Raw genomic sequence first — 20,899 nt, 5'->3', positions numbered from 1 at the left:
TAACAGTAAGAAATTGACAAATCACAATCAATTATTCTTCTGTACTTTGTCTGTGATTGGTCAATTTCTTACTATTACGGCCTACAACTCTCCATTGTAGACGGCTCTTTAAGTTCCACTTGCCGTTTGAAACGCTCATGAAATCATTTCAAGAGCCGTCTACAATGGAGAGTTGTAGGCCGTAACAGTAAGAAATTGACAAATCACAATCGATTATTCTTCTGTACTTTGCTTGTGATTGGTCAATTTCTTACTATTACGGCCCACAACTCTCCATTGTAGACGGCTCTTCATCTTTGGTTTTTAGGCCTGTTCTACAATACAGTCGTAAGCTGTAAGTCGCAAGAAGTAGAGCAATCACAGATAGATTACAGAAGAATAATCGATTGTGATTGGTCAATTTCTTACGACTTACGGCTTACGACTGTATTGTAGAACAGGCCTTATCAAAAGTTAAACAAAGATAGATAACGTTCACGAACGTTGCGAACGGCAAGTGGAACTTATCATTTGTCGGTCTGTAAATAAACTTGTGGTCATAATGTGAATAAAATTTGCGCACGTAAGTTAGTCAGATTTCTAACTTATTTACCAGAGATATAAGCATAAGTTACTTACCGTAAATAAGTTAGAACACGACTTTACCTTTTGTAAATATTCGCAACTATTATCGACACAAGACGACTTACCGATCGACAAAATGGCTGCCGTCGGCCATGTTCTAATAGTCTATTGTCACATTCTTAGACCATATATACTTATAGACACGGCCTGTAGATATGAATCCACGAGTCGAGGTGAAGCAAAGATAATATCATCTACGTGACGTCACATGTGGGCATTTCAGCAATGGCTAAACGCGGCCTCGTAGATGATATTATCTTATCTTCAAGGCACTGAAGCCGTCTATAAACGCGCCTTTGCTTTGCCCACATGTGACGTCATGTAGATGATATTATCTTTGCTTCAAGATAGTTGTCTGAAGCCGTGTCTATAAGTATATATGGTCTAAGGTCACATTTGTGACATGATGTCAACAATGTCCGGTAAATAAACAAAGCGTACGTAATATAAATTATTATTATAGTAACATAATAGTCTTTTTGTGTGTTATTGCAAGGCAATAGAAAATTTGTAATTTTATAAGTTTTTGTGCATAACAATAGATGTTTGTATTTCATACATATTTAAACATTTTTTTATATACTGAAATACGTAGCATTTTTATTACTGAATTTTTATTGTCTTGCTTGAATTCGAAATAGTGAAATTTTGTGCATTGAGCAACTTGTAAAACGTTTCGTTTCAAGAAACATATGAAGGAAATCGACAATACGCCGACGTTATTAAACGGGGTTTTGTAATTTCATGCGGTTTTTTGGACTCTCAATTATATGTATACTTTATCTTCTGAAAGCGAATCCTTTACGACGGCTCTTCGTATCGACGAGCAACTGCGCTTGTTTTTTTAACGCGTTTCGTGATGGAATGTCCTCTTCGTCTTCCGAAAGAGGAACAGCCGGAGTCGCGCAAGACGGAAATCGCGGAAATAATGGCCCGCCACTTTTCTCACGCGGTGTTTTACCTTCTGCCGAAGTTGTGGCGATCGACATTGTTTCTAACTGAAAACAAACAGGTATAAACGAACATTCTGATCGATCCCATAAAAATGATCTTTGAAGTGGCATTCACATAAGATAAATCACGAAAATGCAGGATAAATCACACATGTAAAAAACACAATAAGAGCAGTGTAAACAAATCAAATCGAGCCACAGACATGTTTCTTTGCAATGTTTACGTGCTGGTTTAATTTTTTTGTAGCTAAAGAGTTACTGTTTGCTTACGCACTGATATACAGTGTTGCAACACGAGAACCAACCTTGTCTAATAAAGTTTCATCTATTGTCTCGATATATTTGTCGGATGTGTTGAGAACGTCAAGTCCTTCGTTGACTTTGGTGTTTAATAATTCGATAATTGCTAAAGTATCATCCATTTTGACATCTTCAAGTATAGGAGTGTCTGTAACGTGCTAAAAATATGATTTTTCAACTAGTATTTTGATAAAAGACATAAAAGTAAGTACAATTAGCACAGCTGCGTATACATAGCATATATGTATATAAGCCAATATATCAGACCATAGATTAGGATTTGATTGATTGACAAGAGTAAGATTTAACCTAAGGAAAGAGGTTTTTCCGCACATTGTCGCAAAAACACTGGTAGCGAGCAAACTTCACTTCATTATGAAATAAAAACAGTTCTCTTGTTTAAAACAATCTTCTTATGTATCAGTAGATATCACATGATAAAATATGTTCATTTCTAGCAATACGTACCGATCAAAAACGATTTTGTTATGAAGATTTTGTTGCAATCTGAGTTTAAGGCCGCCTCGACCAATGAGCATCCAGCACAGAGCGTGAGCATCGTACATCTAGCACGACGCTCGTGCTCTATGCTAGGTGCTCATTGGTTGGGACCGCCTTAGTTCATAAGTATGCAGTTACGCCAGTTCGAATACGTTTCGCTTGGCATTTGCAACGATCGCGATCAAATCACTTCTACAACGTCATTGGTCGATTTGCCGAATCAAACAAAACGAAAGTGATTACGAACGTCAAAAGAAAGCAACAAGTTCGTGTCGAAAAAGTCGGACAATTTGTGTCGGAAATTAACATCTAACCTGTGAGTTCTGCGTACTCGGTTTCCCGATAGAACCAATACTTGATTTTTCACGCGGTGCGCGCCCCGTGTGTTTGTTTTCGATCGAACATCCGGAGGTGTTAATGCGCAGAGCGGGCGACGCAACTCGAGGTGAGAATTACAGAACGCGGGCTATTCAAGAAAAGCCATCCATCGCGACGGACACGGAGTTTCCAGGAACGATAAATAGCCGAGACCGCTTGGTTAGACGCCATTAAAGACGGTTTCACTAATTTAATTAGGCGTTTATACACGGTATTTCCATTTCGAAAATTACGCAGCCCCGTGCGTCGAACACGTTTCCCGGGTGACGTGATAATTCGCGGCGACAAGGTACATACAGTGCTAATTGAGATTCTTACATTTTGACAATCGACCGCACGGTCGATACTTGGGTATATTTGTTTCGCGCCGTAATTATCGCACCCTTTCTCACCTGAAACTTTTCACACAGATTGTACAACCTGCCGTTTACTTCGCTCAAAAGCTCGCGGATTCGCCGACTCGCGGTCTCGGCGCTTTTCATGCGAGATTGCTGCTCTTCAATCTGAGAGTTGAGCCTCGCCACTTCCTCCGCATTCCTGGAAAATGTGTAAAATTCACGTTTCAAACCTTCAAAGTGAATATCAAGTATACAACTTCGATAACTTCACCTTCTTATGTCAAATAAGTTCACGGGAATATGTGCAAAAAGGGAATTTGTTATATTTATATATAGGCAAAGGAGAGAGCGAATATAACAATTAACTATTAATTATAACAGATTTATAATAGAGTCTCATTAATAGTTTTTAATTAACTTTAATGTTTGCGTTGCAAAACTCACTGCTCGTTGCTCTTAGTTTCCGAAAACTTCCTCGTCTCGATTTCGGCGCTGAGTTCCTGCCTCTTCTTCTCCAGCACCATCTTCTCCTGCTCCGTGGCCGCCCGCATTTTCTGTAAACTCTCCTTGGTCGCCTGCTGACCCAGAAACCGGTTCAGAACTTCCTCGGATCTGGACACTCCGGTAGCGTTCCGCAGCTTGGCGAACGTCTCCTCCAGCCGCGTCAATTCGTCCTTGATAATGTCCTCATGCGCCTGTACGCGACTCTTCCCACGTGTTGCAAAATCGCCCCGCGGACGAGTCTGGAATATCATGCGTTCCAGTCGCTCCAGTTCCATCTTCCGCTCCGACACGCGCTGTCTGAATCGCGTGCGAGAATACAAAAAGGCGTTAAAGCGACAGTTATTTTATTCAGAAAAATTTTACGAGAAAACTCTGTCTTAGTATTAGTTCAACAAGTGAGTGTAGCCGAGAAATAATTCCAAGCGTCGTATAATCCGCAAACCTGTACTCTTTGATGATCGAGTCGCGTTTCTTGCTAGAATTTGTCTCCTCGATCTCCTCTCTCACCAGAGTCTCCTGAGTGCTGTCTCTTAATTCGATGGCTTCCTCCTTCACTCCCTGCAATCAATGGCGGCGCTGAGCGTAACGTCTCATTAAAGCGTTTCTATTAGTCACCTCGCGTCATTACTACAGCTGGTTACTCTCCTTCTCCCTTGCCTGTAAGCGTCTGATCTCATTCTCTTGCTGCCTGATGTCGTCCTCCAGATCCTTCAGAATGGAGGCGTAAAAGACCGACTTCTCTTTCAACTCGGAACAGACGGAGCGGTACTTCATGCGGGTGATATTATTTTTAATTTGCATCATTCGAATGCGCTCCAGCTGAACCTCCAGACTCTCGATTTTCTGCTCGAACCGGTTTGTTCTTACAGAGATCGTCGGTTAGATCGAATACCGCATAAATTTAAGATTAAATTACCTTCTTCATTGGATTTTCGGTTTTCTTCGCGAATACGCAATGGCCACGTCTGCGCTTTAAGTCTTTACACTCTGTTCGTAGAACGTTCAAAGTGTGCTTGTGCTAACGGAATGCAGATGTGTTAATACGTACGTTCTCTTATTGTTATTTATGTGCTATGATTCCGAAACAATACTTTATCTACCTTTTCCCTCTCGTACTTAATCAGATCCAGTTTCTTTCTGAGACGCACGTTATTCTCAGTCGCCGTGGCTAGTATTTCCTCCAAATTACATTTATTCGTACACGCTATGGAATCGCGACTCAGCAGAGCGGCGCGTTCTATCGCTTCCTTGTTCTGAAACGTTCAACGTTAGCTCGCGCTCGTCTATATATAGTATTTTATTCGCAATTTACGCTTTACATTTTTTGCTCTGGCATATTTCACGTAAAGTTCTTTGACGTCTTTCTTGAGATCAGCGATTCTCTGAATGTTTTCTTGTTTCTTCGCATTGTATTCCTCAAAATTGGCTTTTCTCTGGCCCTCTAGACGCAGAAGAAAACGATTATAGTTTTTATATTATTTTTTCTGTAGAATTGAATAAAATAACTTATTTTATTTCACCAAATAAATACGCGAAATAGACTTTTTATTCTATAATTTACATCTGTATATATACGTAACAACCTAAGCGATTATCGCAAGACATTACGCTAATGATAGGCTGCTATCGTTTCTTCTTAGGTGAACTTCAAAGAGAGAAGAAAACCAAGTCGTAGCGGTTGCTTGCGCAAGTAAGTAAGGCTCGGGCGGTACGTTAATTCAATCTCTGTCACGGGAAATGCGAATGTTACCACACGAAGAAGGAAAACCTAAGCACCGTGGCTGCGTATTACCGTCTTTGGAATTCTGCGTGCCACGTGCGTAAGTACAAAAGATAAAGCGGCAACTTGCAGAACGGCAACTTTGCGAAGTGACTGACTGCGTTCGAAGTATGCGTCGGGTATACGTCGATAGATAAACTCTATTCAACTGTCTACTGACTCGCTGATGGCGAGATCTATGAAAGCCAATCTATTCAACGCTTGTCACTATCAAAACTACTTATTATTTGTGTCAGCCGACGTCTAACGTTTGGCTCATTAAAGCAAACATACTCGGGGAAGTTTCAAGAGAAGAAAGAAATTCATTCATGCCAGAAATTTTATCTCAGAAGTTTCATTAGAACGCTTTGATTAGAAGAACACTTAAATGTTATTTAACGTAATTAATTAACTGAACGTTATTTGACGTAAATAGAAATTATAAAAAAATAATCTTGCTTTACAAAGCAGACTAAAATAAAACGGAGTATTTCGTGACGACGTTTCGAATTGATAATTGCATGCATTCAAGGGACGCAACGTTTCTCTTCTCCCTCGGCATTGTTTTATACAACACGTTTTATTCGAACCGCGCCCCATCACAAGTTTGTTTTCTTTTTTATTTCACTCTTTTGCCGCTATTTTATGTATCTCGAATACTGGTTCTTCCAGTTCGACTTGTTCATGTTTATTATTGTATGACACGATCTCCTGTCTCCGCACTGTCGGTGAGCTGTCTCTTTTTGACACGTCTTGTTTTGTGGTGCAACAAAATCATCAGCATTTTAAAATACACGGTGTCTCACATTTTCTTATATAACAAACTGCTCGATCGAAGCTGAGATCGATTAGCAATCACAGCAACTCTTATGTGACAACGTATTTTGAAGTCTGAACATTAGAGTACAAGGTTGATTTTAAATCAACTGAAATATCGGTTACTAAAAATTTCTACACCAAAGACACCCTGTATAAATCTAAGATCTGACTCAGCAACTCTGTTACGGCGCAATGTACGGCAGCATTGACTTGCGCGCAGAACTTGTCAAGAACGGTATAAATTAGCGAAGGATGTTTTGTGCAATTTGAGCCGTTACCTGACAACTGGATTTTCTTCTTGATCTCAACGATCTTTTTATTGAGCTCGTTCAACTTGTTCTCGGTGACGGATAAAGGCTCGGACATGTTTTCGCTAATGTGAAGGGGTGTCCACGTGGAACGCCGTATCGACCTAATAATGCCGGTCGTCGCCTGGACGACTCGAGTCTACGTTTCCTACGCGCACGTTAAAAGGAAACGCGGCGCGAACAATTCAAGTGTGAGATAATAAACATTTTATAACTTAAATAATACTAATAATTAATTTCTGTATTTTTTAATTTAATATACTTTAAATACCATTTATTATCTACTTTATTAAACAACGTTACGCGTTAAAACCATTTCAAGAATAACATATTTCAATCTATTTTTTTAGGTAAAATCAAATGATTTTCTTTATTATTCAAAATGCGTCGAGTCTCATCAATTTGATGTTCCGCCTTTGCGCCCCTGCAAGACAATAGCAGTAGCTGCGTCCGCATCGTCGTCGTTGTCGAGAGAGCGCAGATGTTTGCAGTTCGATGATAAGGTTAATGGCACCATTAATAAGGCTAATGGGAAGCGCGTGTTTGCAGCTTCGTGCGCGCATCTCGCGTGCTGCGGGCACAAAAGACTTAGAAGCGATTCGTAAGGGCTCCCTCCTTTGCCCGAGAGGAGGAACGGGTCTTAAGACCGAGAGGGAGAGAGTTCACCGAATTATAATTCCGCATTTGTATTCGTTAGGTTGACCGGCGGGGCTGCGGCCGCGATGAATTTCGCGTTACACGCAATCAAGCGCAGCCGAGCGTTAATTAATGATCGGGCGCGCTGTATGCGCTCCTCTCGGTGCGCTGACCGCTACTCGTTGCGTTTATTGGCGCCTCAAGCCGCTCGTAACCAGCTGCTTATGCAGGAGGAGCAGGTTTGTATGTGTGTATGTGTGTATACAAGAGAGACAAACAAAAAAGTGCATATCCGTATTAATACGAATATCCTGACGCTAATATCGACCGGTCGTTGCTTAATGCAAGCAAACATCGATGCTCGATTGAGATTCCTGAACTGGAACGTGTTGCGCTTTTGTACGTCGTGTTCGTCTTATCGTCGATTCACATGCAGTCCGTACGATATAATTACGCATAAGTTTTGCAGCAAATAGCGGAAGGAAAAAAAATGTCGCGATAAGTAAATAGATTCTATATAATAAATATAAGAAAATGCGCGCGTGGGAGAGGGAAAAGAGGTCGCTTGCTCTTGTTTTTTTTTCTATCGTTTTCGCACGAAACGAACGCCTGATCGCAAAAATATAGAACGTTTTTTTTTTTTTTTTTTTACTCGCACTCTAATTAAGGCAGATCGTTCGCACGCGATTAAATTAACATTGTAGAAAAAAGAAATATCAGGTATTAATTAGAGACACCTTTCACATGGGATGTAATGGGACTCGTCGTTAAGGATCCGTGAATAAAGTGCAAACATTAATTATATTCCGGCTCGGCGATCCGGCAGCTATTTTTTGGCGGGGACGCGTAATACAAATTGCTCACACGGTAAATACAATTTTCTTAATTTCGGTATTTTATATCAAGCATTCGATAACTCGCAATTTATATTTCTTAAGCATTGTGAAATAATTGAGCTCTTTGTTCGAAAAAATAATTTCGACTCCGAAAAAAATTATTAACAACAAACATGCTCTCTTTTTCGCGTACATTCACTTTGCAAACAACTTTATACGCACAAAACATCAAGGAAACAGGGAACCCAATGTAATATAACAAACATCTCTTTATTTGATCTCAAATCAGACAACGTTGGTACAAAAACAAACACATTTGGACAAATATTTCGAGGCTCCATTTTGCTTATCGTCGTCTAAAACGTCAAACAACTTCAAGTCGTACGGCGGCTGGCGTAGGTTGTGCTGCGGTCGCGCAATTCCGCTGTAGTCGCTCGTTGATTCGCGGTTGCGGTCGGCCATCTTGCCGCGGCGTATTAATACGTCGCGCGGAGGCAGGTGCGCGCGCACCGCGGAACTACTTTCAGCGCGTTACGCGAACAATAAGGGTCCCCAGAAGTGTTTCGGACGCGGTCGTGCTCGTTGTACGTGTCGTGATCGTGTCGCTTTTTTTCAACCGCGACCGGCCCCGCGAAGTACGTGCACGCACTTGAAGGGGAGAAGTAAAACGACATCCTGCGACGTGTAATAATAACGTGACGCGTACGATGCGTCCGATCAAGTGACGCCGTCGGAAAGATAAACGCTCCTCTCGTCGACATTTCGGACACAGTGTTTCGCGCGCCGGTGAGTGGTGTTCCGTCCGTTCTTTAACCGTGTGTGAACCCCGTTTCCTCCCCCCCGATGAGTGTGTGTCTACCCGCGGCGTGTTGTGGATAATTTGAAAGTAATTACACGCGGCGATCATGTTACTGTCACGATTGGATTACTCTGCCCTGACGATCAGAGCGTCGCTCTGGACGTTGATGTTACTGGTGGTCCATTGCAACGTACCTGCGGTGTCTGGTAAGTCAAAACTTTTTTTTTCTCGCATATTTACGCGCTCCGGCTCAGTACTAGGCAACAGGTTGCGGCGACACGACGCCGAGCGCCGGCGCGCCGACGCCATTTATTGATACCCTCGAAATTCCATTTGAGCAACGCGTCTTCGAGCAAAAGACTCTCCCTCGTTCCCTCACCGGACCCCTAGTCCTGGCCCCTCGTGTCTCTCGACGTCCGACATTGCTGCGCTCGCTTTACCTGCTCGTCTGTATACTACCTGTCTCGAAAATATCGGCCGCCATTTTGCTACGAATTGCTTTCCGCGAAGCAACGCGAGAATCCGTTCGTCAAAATTTTTATAAATTTTGCTACAAATTATATCGGCGAACAGTTTTCAAAATCAGTTTTGTAGACGAGTGTTATTCAAAATAAAATAAAAGAAAGCAAAAACACGTAGGATGCGCGAAGATGTTTATCGTAACCGAGTCTCGGTTTTTTTTGCGAGCGCAAATAGTTTTATTATCGAAGTTTTCAATTTGCTCGTGTTTTTGGATGATGTAATGCTGTCAATGTTGTCTAGAGCTTTGTCGAAGACGCGTCTTCTGCGCGCCATCGAAAACGCATTTCGGAAAATACAGCTTGTCGAAATTTTGCTCGCGTTTGACAATCATTTGACAGTTGACAATCGCACGCTCCATTTTCGCGTTGCACGTGGAGGTGTGTTTAGCAACGGCAGGGGTGCTCATTCGCATCGTGACGTGTTGAGAGACACGGGGATCCGCGCGCGCAGGGCCCCTCTCTTTTTCTCTCTCTCTCTCTCTCTCTCTCTCTCTCTTTCTCTCTCTCTCTCTCTCCAGGTTAACAGACCCTGGGGGACAGGTGCCCAGCCCCGCTTTCCAGGAAACGGCCATCCCTCCTTCTCTGCGCATTCGCGCTCCGACTCGACATTTCGCTGCTGCTGCTCCCTCGGTGAGCGCACGAAATGGGGAACCGTGTAGGCCTCTTCTCTCTCTTTTTTTCTTTCTCTCTCTCTCTCTCTTTTTCTCTCTTTCGCAGGAACCGCATCCTGTTTTGACCCTCCTCGGCATGAAACGCGCTCAACGAACACGCCTGTGATTTAGGGTTGCGAGGTAGGTAAATGCGCGATACGAGAAAATAACGTAATATAATTTGCTTTTTCTTTTTGTTACGAACCTGTGAAGAAAAACAAAAGACTGAAAACTCTCTCGCTGGAGACGCTGGAGTTAATTTTTCGTGGAAGTCAGTTAGAATCGCAAATGCGTTCGTGACGAATTCTCGGTTAATTGAGGGTTAACGAAATGCATGAATCATAACGATATATAACTGCGCACATTCGCCGGCGCTCGTTGCGTGGTGCAATTCTGGGCGCGATAATAACAACGTCCGCGTTCTGAAAATTACGTATGAGCGCAAAATCCCTCGCTACTACGCGCCTCTGCCCTCCATTATGCGCATTTCGCCAGAGGAACCGTTTAGATATTTAAAACGCTTTTAACATAGTTGTCGGGAGGTGTCAGATTTTAACTCATTTTCTCTTTTTCTCTCTCTCGTGAGAATTTCACGTTTCTTACATACAAAATCAAACACTTCTCCATCTCGCACCGTAATTCGCGGCGTATTGCAATGATTTGGCAGAAACGGAAATGACACTTGTGAGAACGTGACCTTTCTCGAACAGAGGAAGAACATCAAATTACAATAACGTTACGAAGTATAAAGCGCGCGAACTGTTTTAATTGAACGCGAGGTATTTAAATTCGCGCGAAATTTTTACGAATTCGGAGCAATTGCGTTTTCATATCTCTCAAGTGTAAAGAGAAAGAAAAAGAGTTTCGATGGAAGAAAGAAGAAATTGTTGACTCTCTCGCTTTAAGGATAAATTCATCTTGACTTTTCGCCATAACGTAAATCGCGGCTTTTAACGTGACGCAACAACGTGATGCCATGAATAAACCGCCGCGTTAAAAAAAAAAAAAAAAGAAAAAAAGACGAATAAGGAAAGTGAAGTCCAACAGGAAAGACAGAAGAATAATTACGATCCACGCGCATTGTAGCTATTATAAATTATCTCTGACTTCTCGAGTCTGGCATTTAAATTGCGTTGTACGTTTTACATCGATACATTTTTAATGTCTTCTGATTGCGTTGATTGATTCAAGTTTGCATCGGAGATGTATTTTTGCGAGCGTTAAAAAAATTGATCCAGAAATTAGTCAATCTTCGCGTGGTGTATTCCGCTCTCCTCTCCCTCTCCTTTCGAAGGATCTCCTCGTCCTTTGCTCGCTACATCTGTTGATGTTAGTATGGCGGTCGCGGCGCGTTCTAGACGCTCGCCCGATCTTATGTTCTCAGGCTTTCTCTTCTCTCTTTCCTTAGAAACTGATCCGCCCGGGCTTAACGTGCTTTCACACGAGAGACACGCGGTTGTTCGCCGCGGACAGACAGACACCGGTGTGCAAGGGGTTACATTTCGCGGATATCAAAAATACCGTCGCGAGATATCGCGCCGAACGCGTCCGGAATCACGCACATGAGAGACGCGGAATAAATATCGATATTAGCGTCGATATTTCGTGCGAAAGTCGCACTTTTTCTCTTAAGCGGACGTATCCTCGTTCGAGAATATCATTCAATTTTGTAATTACGTAACTTTCGTATCAAAAGTTATGTGACAAAAACAAAAGGTTTCGATAAGAACTTTCAGAATTGGGTTTTTGAAAAATTAGTTTTTCTGTCGTTCTCGCGAGATAACATCGCGAGTAATTACGAGCGCGCGTAACTTAATAAATAAACTTACTTAATAAATTTCCAAGTGTTATTTCCCGTCAAAAAAAAGAAACAAAACTGCCGTGCGTCTTCGATTGAAAAACAAGTAAATTTTCCGGTTTGGTAATGGATATCTCGCGATTTTCTCTTAACGTATGGTAATTGAAATCTCGGCGAATTAAAGTCGACGAGTTTAGCTCGAGTGGTCGATCGATTTGGTCGATTTTTGTGACTCTCGGAACGAGAGGAACGCCGGATCAATTAAGAACTAATACGCTCGAACAAATTCATCTTTTTTTTTTGCGTGCGTGACGACGAGAGCTAAGTTTAGACTCGGCGACGACGCAACATGCGAGAGAAGTAACTGCAGGAAATCGGCTCGATATACACCACTCCCGGGACATTCGAAACCTTCGTGCGACTTAGAAACCGTCGTCGCGCGATCGACCTGCAACCGGTTTCTTCTCGGTTCCCTTTCATCGGTTCAGGTCGTCACACGAGTTCGGGCCTCTCCGGCGCACGTGTGTGCAACCGGCTGTGCACACACATACGCGCGATATGCGTGCACGGGTACGTGTGCGCGTGTGCAAGCTGCTTCCCGCTTTCGTTTCCATTGACTTGCGCGCGCGTGGTATTTTCGCTAATCTCGCTTCCAAGGATGAGATGATGCTGCGTCAGCTGTTGTCCGTTGTTGCATCCAACCCGGTGTAGTTATCGGCATTATGTATATTTGGTCCGCTGCTATGTGTCTTTGTATTTGTGTGTTGCGTAATTCGGAGGACCAACTGACATTTACCGTGAAATCAGAAAAAGATGTTTCGAAACGATTCGCAGGAATATTTTTTATCGTTAATTAAATTTTGGAGATATCGTAGTTTTTATTAAACAATTTAAATTATCATTTGAGTTTTTAATTATTATTTAGTAGATTATATTATTTTATTTTTATTATAAAAATAAAATTAGTTTAATTAAAGACGAGCTTGAAGGTAGTTGAGATAAAAGAGATAGTCAGTGAATAATCTTGGGACTGCCATCTTCTAATCCAGCAGTTTCTTTTCTTTCCCGAGCGATCGCTCTTTTCCGTCGACGAGGAAAGGATAGAGGGAAACGGTCGGATATCTCGCGGCATCTGCTAACTAAAAGGGCAAGATCTCCGTGTCTCCTATCGAAAGGCCAGAAGACCGGGCATTTGCATTCATCTCCGCGCCTCTCCCGCGCGTAGATGCGTCTAGCGTAAAATCGCATAATTAAGGACCCTCGCTACCGCGCATGTCTGTCCGTCCGTTCTTCCGTCCATGTTTCTCGCTGCCAGTTACGTCGTCCCGGAAAGATCCGAGAGAGAGAGAGAGAAATAGAGAGAGAAAAAGAAAGGCCTCCGCTCGGTATCGTGCAAGGATCGAGGATTGTGCCGTCAGTCAACACGCGAGACGGCGACGAGGATCCTTGTAAAGGATCGCGCGCTAGAATCTATCTTTCCATGCGAGCGCTATGCAGATTCTGCGAGAGGAGTCGCGTTCGATTCGCGCACGTCTCCGCGAGAAAAAAGAGATTTTCAGACAAGCAACGAAAGACGCGACCACGGAACGTCGATTAGACGTCGGCAACATCGTCGAGGAAGCCACCGATCTTTTGATCGGCTCACGCGAATTCCATGCTTTTTTTCATCGTTTTGCTGGTAGAACGGTCGGATCCTATCGTGTTGTTTCTTGTTCGTACCTCGTCATTCTTAGTAATGCTATAATTTTAGTTTGTCAGGAACGATGAAGTTTGATATAGATACCAGAAAGTTTTTCATTTTTACTTTTTTCCCATTTATTTTATTTAGCGAAAAAAAAGCATCAAGTATTTTAGATTTTTTTTTACTGATGTCGAACATTTAAATTTATTTATAATTCTCAATTATATATTGACATTTTCTCAGTACTTCGCTTAGAAGAAACTTTTCGAACAATCGTCTTCTCTGTGCACGATGAAGAGTATCATTGATTTCCGCGTCTTATCTCCGGAGACAGATGTCTCATGTCGCTCCTGCAACGTATCCTCCCACGCCGGCGTGGCGGGGCGTTTTTGCGCGTCGCGACATACTTTCTCGGAAAGATTCTTCGACACGAAACACGTCCGATGTGTGGTCCAACGGGAGGCCGACCGGCGCGAGAACGTCGGCGATCTCGAAAAGAATGCGCGAGGTTTTTGATTCCGCGCTCGGTGAGAAGCGACCACCCGGTTTTCCCTCACGGCGCGGCGCGCACGTGGAAGCGGTTTAACGCAATCCGGATTCGTATCGGTTTAAAGCTCGGTTACTTCCTCGGACGCGGGAGCACGAACAACGATCCTTGTTCGTACGCTCGTTCGTAAACCGCGCCGCGCCGCGGTTTTTCCCAAGAGCGTCGGACGCGAGGATACGAGCGGCGCGTTCCGCGCGCGCGCACCGGGTCAATGCGATCGTATCTATTAATCATGTCCCGGCTCCCGCTTCGCATCGTCTACCTTTGCGTCGGCGTAAAAGAGCGCAAGCTCTTGCGCACACACGCGGTCGCTCCTTCGTCTGATAAATGGCAATGAGCAACGCCACGGTAAAGCGAACGCTGTGCACACACGCGGCTAATCGTCGGACTCTGACTAATAACTTCTCTCCAACCGCGAAACGGTCATGGGAAACCCGCCACATTCGGAGCTTGCGTTTTCGTCGGATCCGCAAAATTCGATTTCGCGAGATCTTGTCGATTAAGAGAGCGATGACAGACCAAACGAGAAGCGCGTGTATTTAAAATCTTCGAATCCTTCCTCGCGCCAAGACTCGACATCGTAAGGGAACACTTCACGAGAAATTCAATTGATACTTTCTATTAAATCACAACATTCTGCTCATTCTCTTGTTAATTATTTTTTCTGCCGCAATTAGTGTGTACGTTCCGTAATTACTAGCCGATGTAATTAATTTGAAGACGACCGAGAGAGCGAGAGTTGGTCTCTTCAATTACAAATTATCATCGCGGTATGGCCGACCGATATATTTCGATCGGCGATCGTAAAAGAGAATCGGTAGCGAAACCTCTCAATGTATCGGCTCTCTCACCGCCAATTAACGCGCGCGGAGAACGTTCACTTTATCTTCGAGAGTACTTGCCGCGAGACGGAAAAAAAAGAGCGATCGCTGAATTTATCGTATTAATTTTCGCTGAATTTATATCGATTGATTTCGCGGCGTGCAGTAACGAAGCGCGCGTAGCTCCAACGAAAACCTTTTAGTTCAGCGTCGTGGAACGATGCCTTGATTAATTTTTCACGCGGTCAGCGAAGCCTGTGTACGTAACATCTGAAAGCCCAGGGCCCCCCCTTGGCAGACACGGCCTGTTGGCTCGTATTACATGCTCGCGCGACGGAACAATCGAAACTATACTTACGAGGCTAACATTTCATTAAACGCGCACGGCAATCGCTTCGCTAATTAATCGTTCCGCTGTGTGTGTTTAGTCGGTTAATCGGTGCGTGAATAAAATCGGAGAACCGATTGATCATTAGGGAAACATTGGTTGCTCGATAGTAATTTTCAACAAACAGTCTGTTAATTACGCCTTAATTAATTGAGGCTTTTATTCTTTTCCCAGTGTGTTTTATACTTTCTAATTTAGATTCGTTCTTTGTTTTCGTGTGTAACAAAACACTCTCTTCGTATGATATACAAGTGTAAAAGGAACCGATTTATTCCCCGCTATATTGCCGCTTCCGGGAGTCGTCGCAGCCTGCGTGCGGACGGAAGAGCGTCGTCCGGAAGTTACGTCAGGTCCTCCTTCCGAACGGCATTCGACGAATCTTTCCCCAACCTGGCGCGCACAACGAGGAAGGAATTTGCGCGTGCACGGTCTTTCGCAACTCTCGTAAGTGAGAAACACCTTTTCCACCGAGTCCCATCGCGGGCTCTCTGAAACGGCTGTGAAACGATACGAATGATCCCGCTTGTTTCATCGAGCGTGTGAGTGCGCGGATTGTAGTGTGCGTTTGACTTTATCAATCGCCTTCGCTCTCACAAACTGATCGTCTCGCGATCGCACCGAACGATAACGCATGTTTCGCGTCATCTCGTGTTTTCGCGATGATTGCGGCCGGCCCGATTTTAATTTTTGATCGCGCGAGGAAATTTGCGCCGCCAGAAACAGTATTTAATTTTCGTGAAATCGTCAACATCACACGCTCCGTCGAACCGATCGATGAATTTACGATCAGAAGACGCGACGCTCTCACTTTTGCGATATATTTTCGAACGATGATTTTTATCTTGTTAATTAACATACATTTCTTGTCGTTTTGCGATTACGCAATTGCGTAATTGAAAGTTTTTTAATTTCTCGCGTCCGCAACAGAAGTACATTTTTCGTTATAAAACTCATGTACGAAACTTACGGTCGACGATGCAAATGCCAGTCGCACGTACATGCGCCTTGCGTACACGCGCGCGTAGTGTCGCATGAAGAAAGCGACCGGCAATTTCATCGCGAATTCATTTCCCATCCGGATAATAAAGTTGCATCCCGAAGTTCACGTGGACGAAGTCACGACTTGATTTCCCGGAAAGCGTGACCCCTTCCTTCCCCTCCCCGTGTCTCTCTTCGTCTCCGCTCTCTCGAACACGCGCGTTATACTCTCTCTCTTTATATACGAAAACGTGACTTTCTCGTATGTATCCTACTCACCCTTGCATATACAGTGCCATTGTGTAATGGTCCTTGAACCAACATCGAACACTCAGAGCGGCAGCTGGTCTCCCACGCCCTGCCACCAAACGGCACGAGTCCTCGCGCGGGGATTCCCAGGACTCGTGGTTTTCGTGCGTTTTTCCACCTCGCGCTTGTCTCCGCGTGTCACTTCACAAAAGCGACGCACAATGCTCGGGGGGGGGGGAGGGGGCGCGGAATCGCAATTAGGGGACGGAAGGAGAAAGGATTGCGAGGAGAATTATAGCGCTAATTTTTTTTTAACGTTGCGCATTTCCCAGCCCTCTCGATCGACTGTGTCTGCAGGAATTCCGACTCGAGTTATGATCATCCGAGCGGATCCTCCTCTGTGTACCGTTCCGTTTCCCGGTAATGATCGCGCGCGACACTCGTCAATCATCAACGGCGGTCGTGCATCTCCGTTAAGCTTGGCCGGGCGCGAGCAAGTGACCGGCCGCAACGGAATATTACACCAGGCCCTTCCCTCCCTCGTCCTCGTTCGTTCTTTCCGCCCTTTTCCGCGCCGCAACGACACAAAACGATCACACGCCACGGTGAAGAATACCGTCGCCCTATCGACGACGATCACATGTGCTATCGCGAGAGCACGTCACGCCGTTTGATTGCGCTCGTGGGCGCGTCGAACCGTGTAAATCTTACGCTACACGCACTTTCCACGCCAACATCACGCCCCGCAGATATGCAGTTAGCGTTAAATCGGCTTGTGTCCGAGCCTCGTTGTACGACGCGATCTTCAACATCGAACGAGTCGGGAATCAGGACGCGGAACGTAATAAGAACGTGAGAGAATAATGATTCAAATTCCGACAGCATTTTTTTCAGGCTTTTGTCATCTCGCAAGTCATTTACGCATCGTTACGCATTAATTTCTTACAAAACATTTCTCTCTCTCTCTCAAACTTTTGTAAAACAACAAGAATTACTTACGATTCCTCGAACGCTTTACCTTTTCAACTCGGCGGTGCGCGGAAATATTGCGTGTACTTATTTGTACCTTTGTCACAAGTCACGGAAATTAGCATTATCGTGCAAACCGCACTCCGCTCAAAATAACAGCTCACCGATTGGTCGCGCCCAGTTTCGCCCTTGTTGGCAGGTTCGCGGAAACTGACGTTGACCATCACTGACCACGTGATGGCAAAACTCCGTCTGTCAATTAGCATTTCGAGCGCGTGAAAAGAGACTTTGCGCCGATAATTAACGTGGGCTTGGGCGCAATTCAGCGGCAAATTAAATTTGAAGATGGATGAGTCGATCGGTCCTATCTTCTCTCTTTTATATCGTTCCTTTTATCTCGATAAGATTTCGTTCGCGAGAGAGAGAGAGAGAGAGAGAGAGAGAGCGCCGCGTTCTTTTGAAGTACGCTTCCTGTGTCGTGTCTTTATTAGCAAATTAAGTGTCCCCTTTCGCGTGATCCAACATTCCAGGCCGCAATGGACACGTATTGTTTGCGGGATCGAATTTCTCGGAACGCTTCTTTGACGGGATGGAAAAGAAAAAAAACGTTCGCGTGTCGCCTTTGTACAATCTTCGATTTAACTCCGATGCCTCTCACGAAATTTCTTCCGCGAATTGTTTCCGCGTGTGTATTTCTTCGCCGATCCGATACGTTCACATCCGGTCGCTAATAAGATGCAGTGAGAAAACCAAGTAAAACGACGCGAATATTTTGTTCAACACATGATTAAATGACGTATACAAAATATATGTGAAAATATTTTTTACTCAGAACGATTATGCATAATGTATTGTACTACATGTATTTACGAGGAGCACCCTTCCTTCTTCTTCGGTCCGTTCTGGGTCACGGAGAACTTTTGTACGGTTATCGATTGCCAGGTGCGCGCGTTTCGATAAGTCTCCGAGCGTGACGGAACGCGCTGTAAAAGGGTGGCGTTTTGTTTTCAAAATGGATAGTACATTTCCGTTATTCTCCCAGGAATATGCACAAAATACTGGGAGTGTAAAACTGGAAGTTATTTCAGATCACATGTTAAATAACAAAATAACTGTACGACATTCTTTCAACACTCGAGGTGCAAATTCTTGTAATTAAAAAAAATAAAAATAAAGATAACGAGAGTAGCCTCGCGTGTTGCAGCTGGCGCGACGACATTGCGAAATTCTCTATCATTATCGAGCGCAAATAGCACAATAGGCGGAGAAGATATTGTGCGTAATTGCACCGCGCGTGTCGTCAATTCCGGCGCGTCCTACGGTTTTTCTCGCGTCGTCGACTTTACAGACGCTTTAAAACGAGCGCGGCGATATTATTAAATGATCGGCCGTGCGTGAAAAAGCGTCATGTGTGCCGCGAACACACAGTGCACAACCGAGAAATCAGTATTTAGCTCTCGTTAATCGCACGCGGCCAATGGGGGATGGGGAAACACCCCGCGGCATTTTTCTCCGTGTTTCTTACGCTCGTTATTTCGATAATTTGTCCTACTCTCGTTATTTTCGTTCGCGGCGCGCGTACATATATGGCGATCGGCTGACGAATTATTGCGGCAAGACCCGCGCGCGGCTACGACGACTGCCGCCGATATGGCAGCCGCGCATCGGACCGAGGTGCGCGCAAAAACCGTGCTGGTGGTCTGCTCGCACCGTAGCCACACGGGAGAGAATACCTGGGCGTCCCGTCAGCGGCAGGTGCGAGATGCGAAGGTAGCCAACGACGTTTTCACTCTTCGTTCCCCCTCTTTTCCCCTCGGGGCACCCATCAGGGTGCTTTGACATTCGTTGCGAGTTGCGAGAAAATAATCGTAGGCGAGAACGGCCTTTAGAACGTTGCCGGATTCTCGTTTGTGCGATATTGCGCGCGCGTTGTAATCGAGAGAGAGAGAGAGTTCTCAGATTTAATTTCATTCAGGCGAATTGGTGTGTAACAATTGATTCGGTTTTGTTAAAAGTAAGAAGATCATTTTCAGCACGGAAGAAATACCGTGTTTCTTTCTCCGATTGAGATTGAGTTTCTCTAATCTAGTTTGGAAATAGATTCAAATCGCGAATCAGTGTTCGTTAAAACGCGCAGAGAGAAACGCGGGAATTCAACTATCTTTGAATTACCTACTGAGTAGCTGCTCGCGATTGAAAACGTAACTCTGTACGTCAACTTTAGTTTATTTCAATTTTTACGTCCATGTTTACATTGTTATCTCGTCGTGCGGAAGAAAATTTGTTAACTGACCTTTGAACGTTTCGCCGCGGTTCCCCGCGATCTTTCTTCCCCGTCAACGCAAACGACTGTTATCTTCATTCGCGCGCTTTATTCTGATCGGTCACGAAAGAATTGTCGAACGAGACGAACTTAATCGTGCGTTGGTATTTGGGGTCAACAAGCCAAGAGAAAAAGATAAACAGAGGAAGAGAGAGAGATCGAGATATTGGAAAGGGTCCAGTTGATACCGAGAGAGAAAGGCAGATTCGAGACGGCGCGCGCTAACAAGGAACGTGAGCGTGTATTGATCCTTGAACCATCTATACGCTCTTCGGATCGACGTATAGAGATGGCTCGCGTATCCAACACCTTTCTCCTCCGCTTCTTTCAACTTCACCCTTCTCTCTTGCGCGCTTCTCTATATCCGAGAGTGTCTCTCTTTCTTTCTCTTCGTCTCTCTTTTTTGCCGCCTCTCCGCGATAATAATTATCCGCTCGAGACTCTCGCGCAGCCAAAGTCACGATCCTTCTTCTTGCCACTTCCCCTTATATGCAGGTTATACGTCCGAGATTGAGTATCTGCAATCGATTACAACTCCGCTCGCTCTAGTGCCGATTTACCGCGCCGTGTTAGATCCGTGAGATTTTCAATTAATTTTCTTAATACACTTTTTTTTGTCTTGCGCGCCGGTGTTTTTCTCGCAGTTTGCACACGATCGATTTCCTTAATAGCTCAGTTACTCGCGCGTTGAAGGAATCGCGAGGTACAAATACACAGCTCGACGTTTTCGGCGCGCACACAATGGGATATGTTCTTTCTCCCTCCAAGCGCATTTGCGTGCGGAGGTTATCGCTACACTTTCTCAGTGCCTCGCTGTAGGTATAAGCTAATTAACTTACGTGGCCGCGCGCTTGCTCGCTTGCTCGCTTGGTTTCTTTGCATAATGGCCCTTCGCGTCTGCGGGAATCTTGCCGCAGGAGAGTCGGCGCAGAACGAGACTCTTTGCGTATTTTCCTTCGCCGCAGTATTGTTCGATGTGCCCAGCGGCGGTGCCCGGGCATGAATATAGATACGTTCCTGTCGCGCTGCGTTACATGCGTGTGTACTTATTCATAAACGTGCCCGCGGCCGAGACGTCGACTTTATTATCGTGAGGTACGCGAACAGGCCGAGCGAGGGTACCGAGTACAAAGGGCCCTGAGGCTTAAACCGACCTAGAAGAGAACCCCGTCTCCCCCGCTTCTTCGAGTTATTTTTTTTTTTTTTTTTTTTTTTTTTT

At 44.5% G+C, this 20,899-nt stretch overlaps 3 protein-coding genes across 5 annotated transcripts in view; 1 reads left to right on the top strand and 2 right to left on the bottom strand.

Moving 5' to 3' along the window:
* Positions 1 to 1,168: 1,168 nt before the first annotated feature.
* Positions 1,169 to 2,229, bottom strand: LOC109854458. 2 transcript variants are annotated; one of them, XR_002250220.1, is made up of 3 exons: positions 2,187 to 2,216; positions 1,883 to 2,035; positions 1,169 to 1,622 (listed from the first exon to the last, which is right to left on the bottom strand). XR_002250220.1 is itself a non-coding variant. In XM_020427555.1 (3 exons), exons 1-3 carry the CDS (start codon positions 2,210 to 2,212, stop codon positions 1,404 to 1,406), a joined length of 495 nt encoding a protein of 164 aa, XP_020283144.1. In that variant the 5' UTR covers positions 2,213 to 2,229; the 3' UTR covers positions 1,169 to 1,403. The 2 variants fall into 2 exon arrangements, 1 of the variants encoding a protein (XP_020283144.1); XM_020427555.1 differs by having other exon boundaries at positions 2,090 to 2,229.
* A 96-nt stretch (positions 2,230 to 2,325) lies between these two features.
* LOC109854456 (M protein, serotype 12) lies at positions 2,326 to 6,542 on the bottom strand. Its single transcript, XM_020427553.1, has 9 exons — positions 6,455 to 6,542; positions 4,918 to 5,039; positions 4,699 to 4,851; positions 4,515 to 4,616; positions 4,256 to 4,441; positions 4,041 to 4,156; positions 3,539 to 3,895; positions 3,149 to 3,293; positions 2,326 to 2,331 (listed from the first exon to the last, which is right to left on the bottom strand). Exons 1-9 carry the CDS (start codon positions 6,540 to 6,542, stop codon positions 2,326 to 2,328), a joined length of 1,275 nt encoding a protein of 424 aa, XP_020283142.1.
* A 1,968-nt stretch (positions 6,543 to 8,510) lies between these two features.
* The window catches only part of LOC109854447 (neurogenic locus Notch protein), a 182,727-nt gene continuing 170,338 nt past the window's right edge, over positions 8,511 to 20,899 (top strand). For both annotated transcript variants that reach the window (XM_020427537.1, XM_020427536.1), the window contains exon 1: positions 8,511 to 8,961. In XM_020427537.1, the coding sequence (XP_020283126.1) occupies positions 8,862 to 8,961 (100 nt within the window). In that variant the 5' untranslated portion in view covers positions 8,511 to 8,861. The remainder of the gene's footprint in view (positions 8,962 to 20,899) is intronic.

The sequence above is a fragment of the Pseudomyrmex gracilis genome, unplaced genomic scaffold (genome assembly GCF_002006095.1).
Source record: "Pseudomyrmex gracilis isolate BER0280 unplaced genomic scaffold, ASM200609v1 scaffold_66, whole genome shotgun sequence".
Lineage (NCBI taxonomy): Eukaryota > Metazoa > Arthropoda > Insecta > Hymenoptera > Formicidae > Pseudomyrmex > Pseudomyrmex gracilis.
This window is presented reverse-complemented; position numbering and strand designations above follow the sequence as displayed.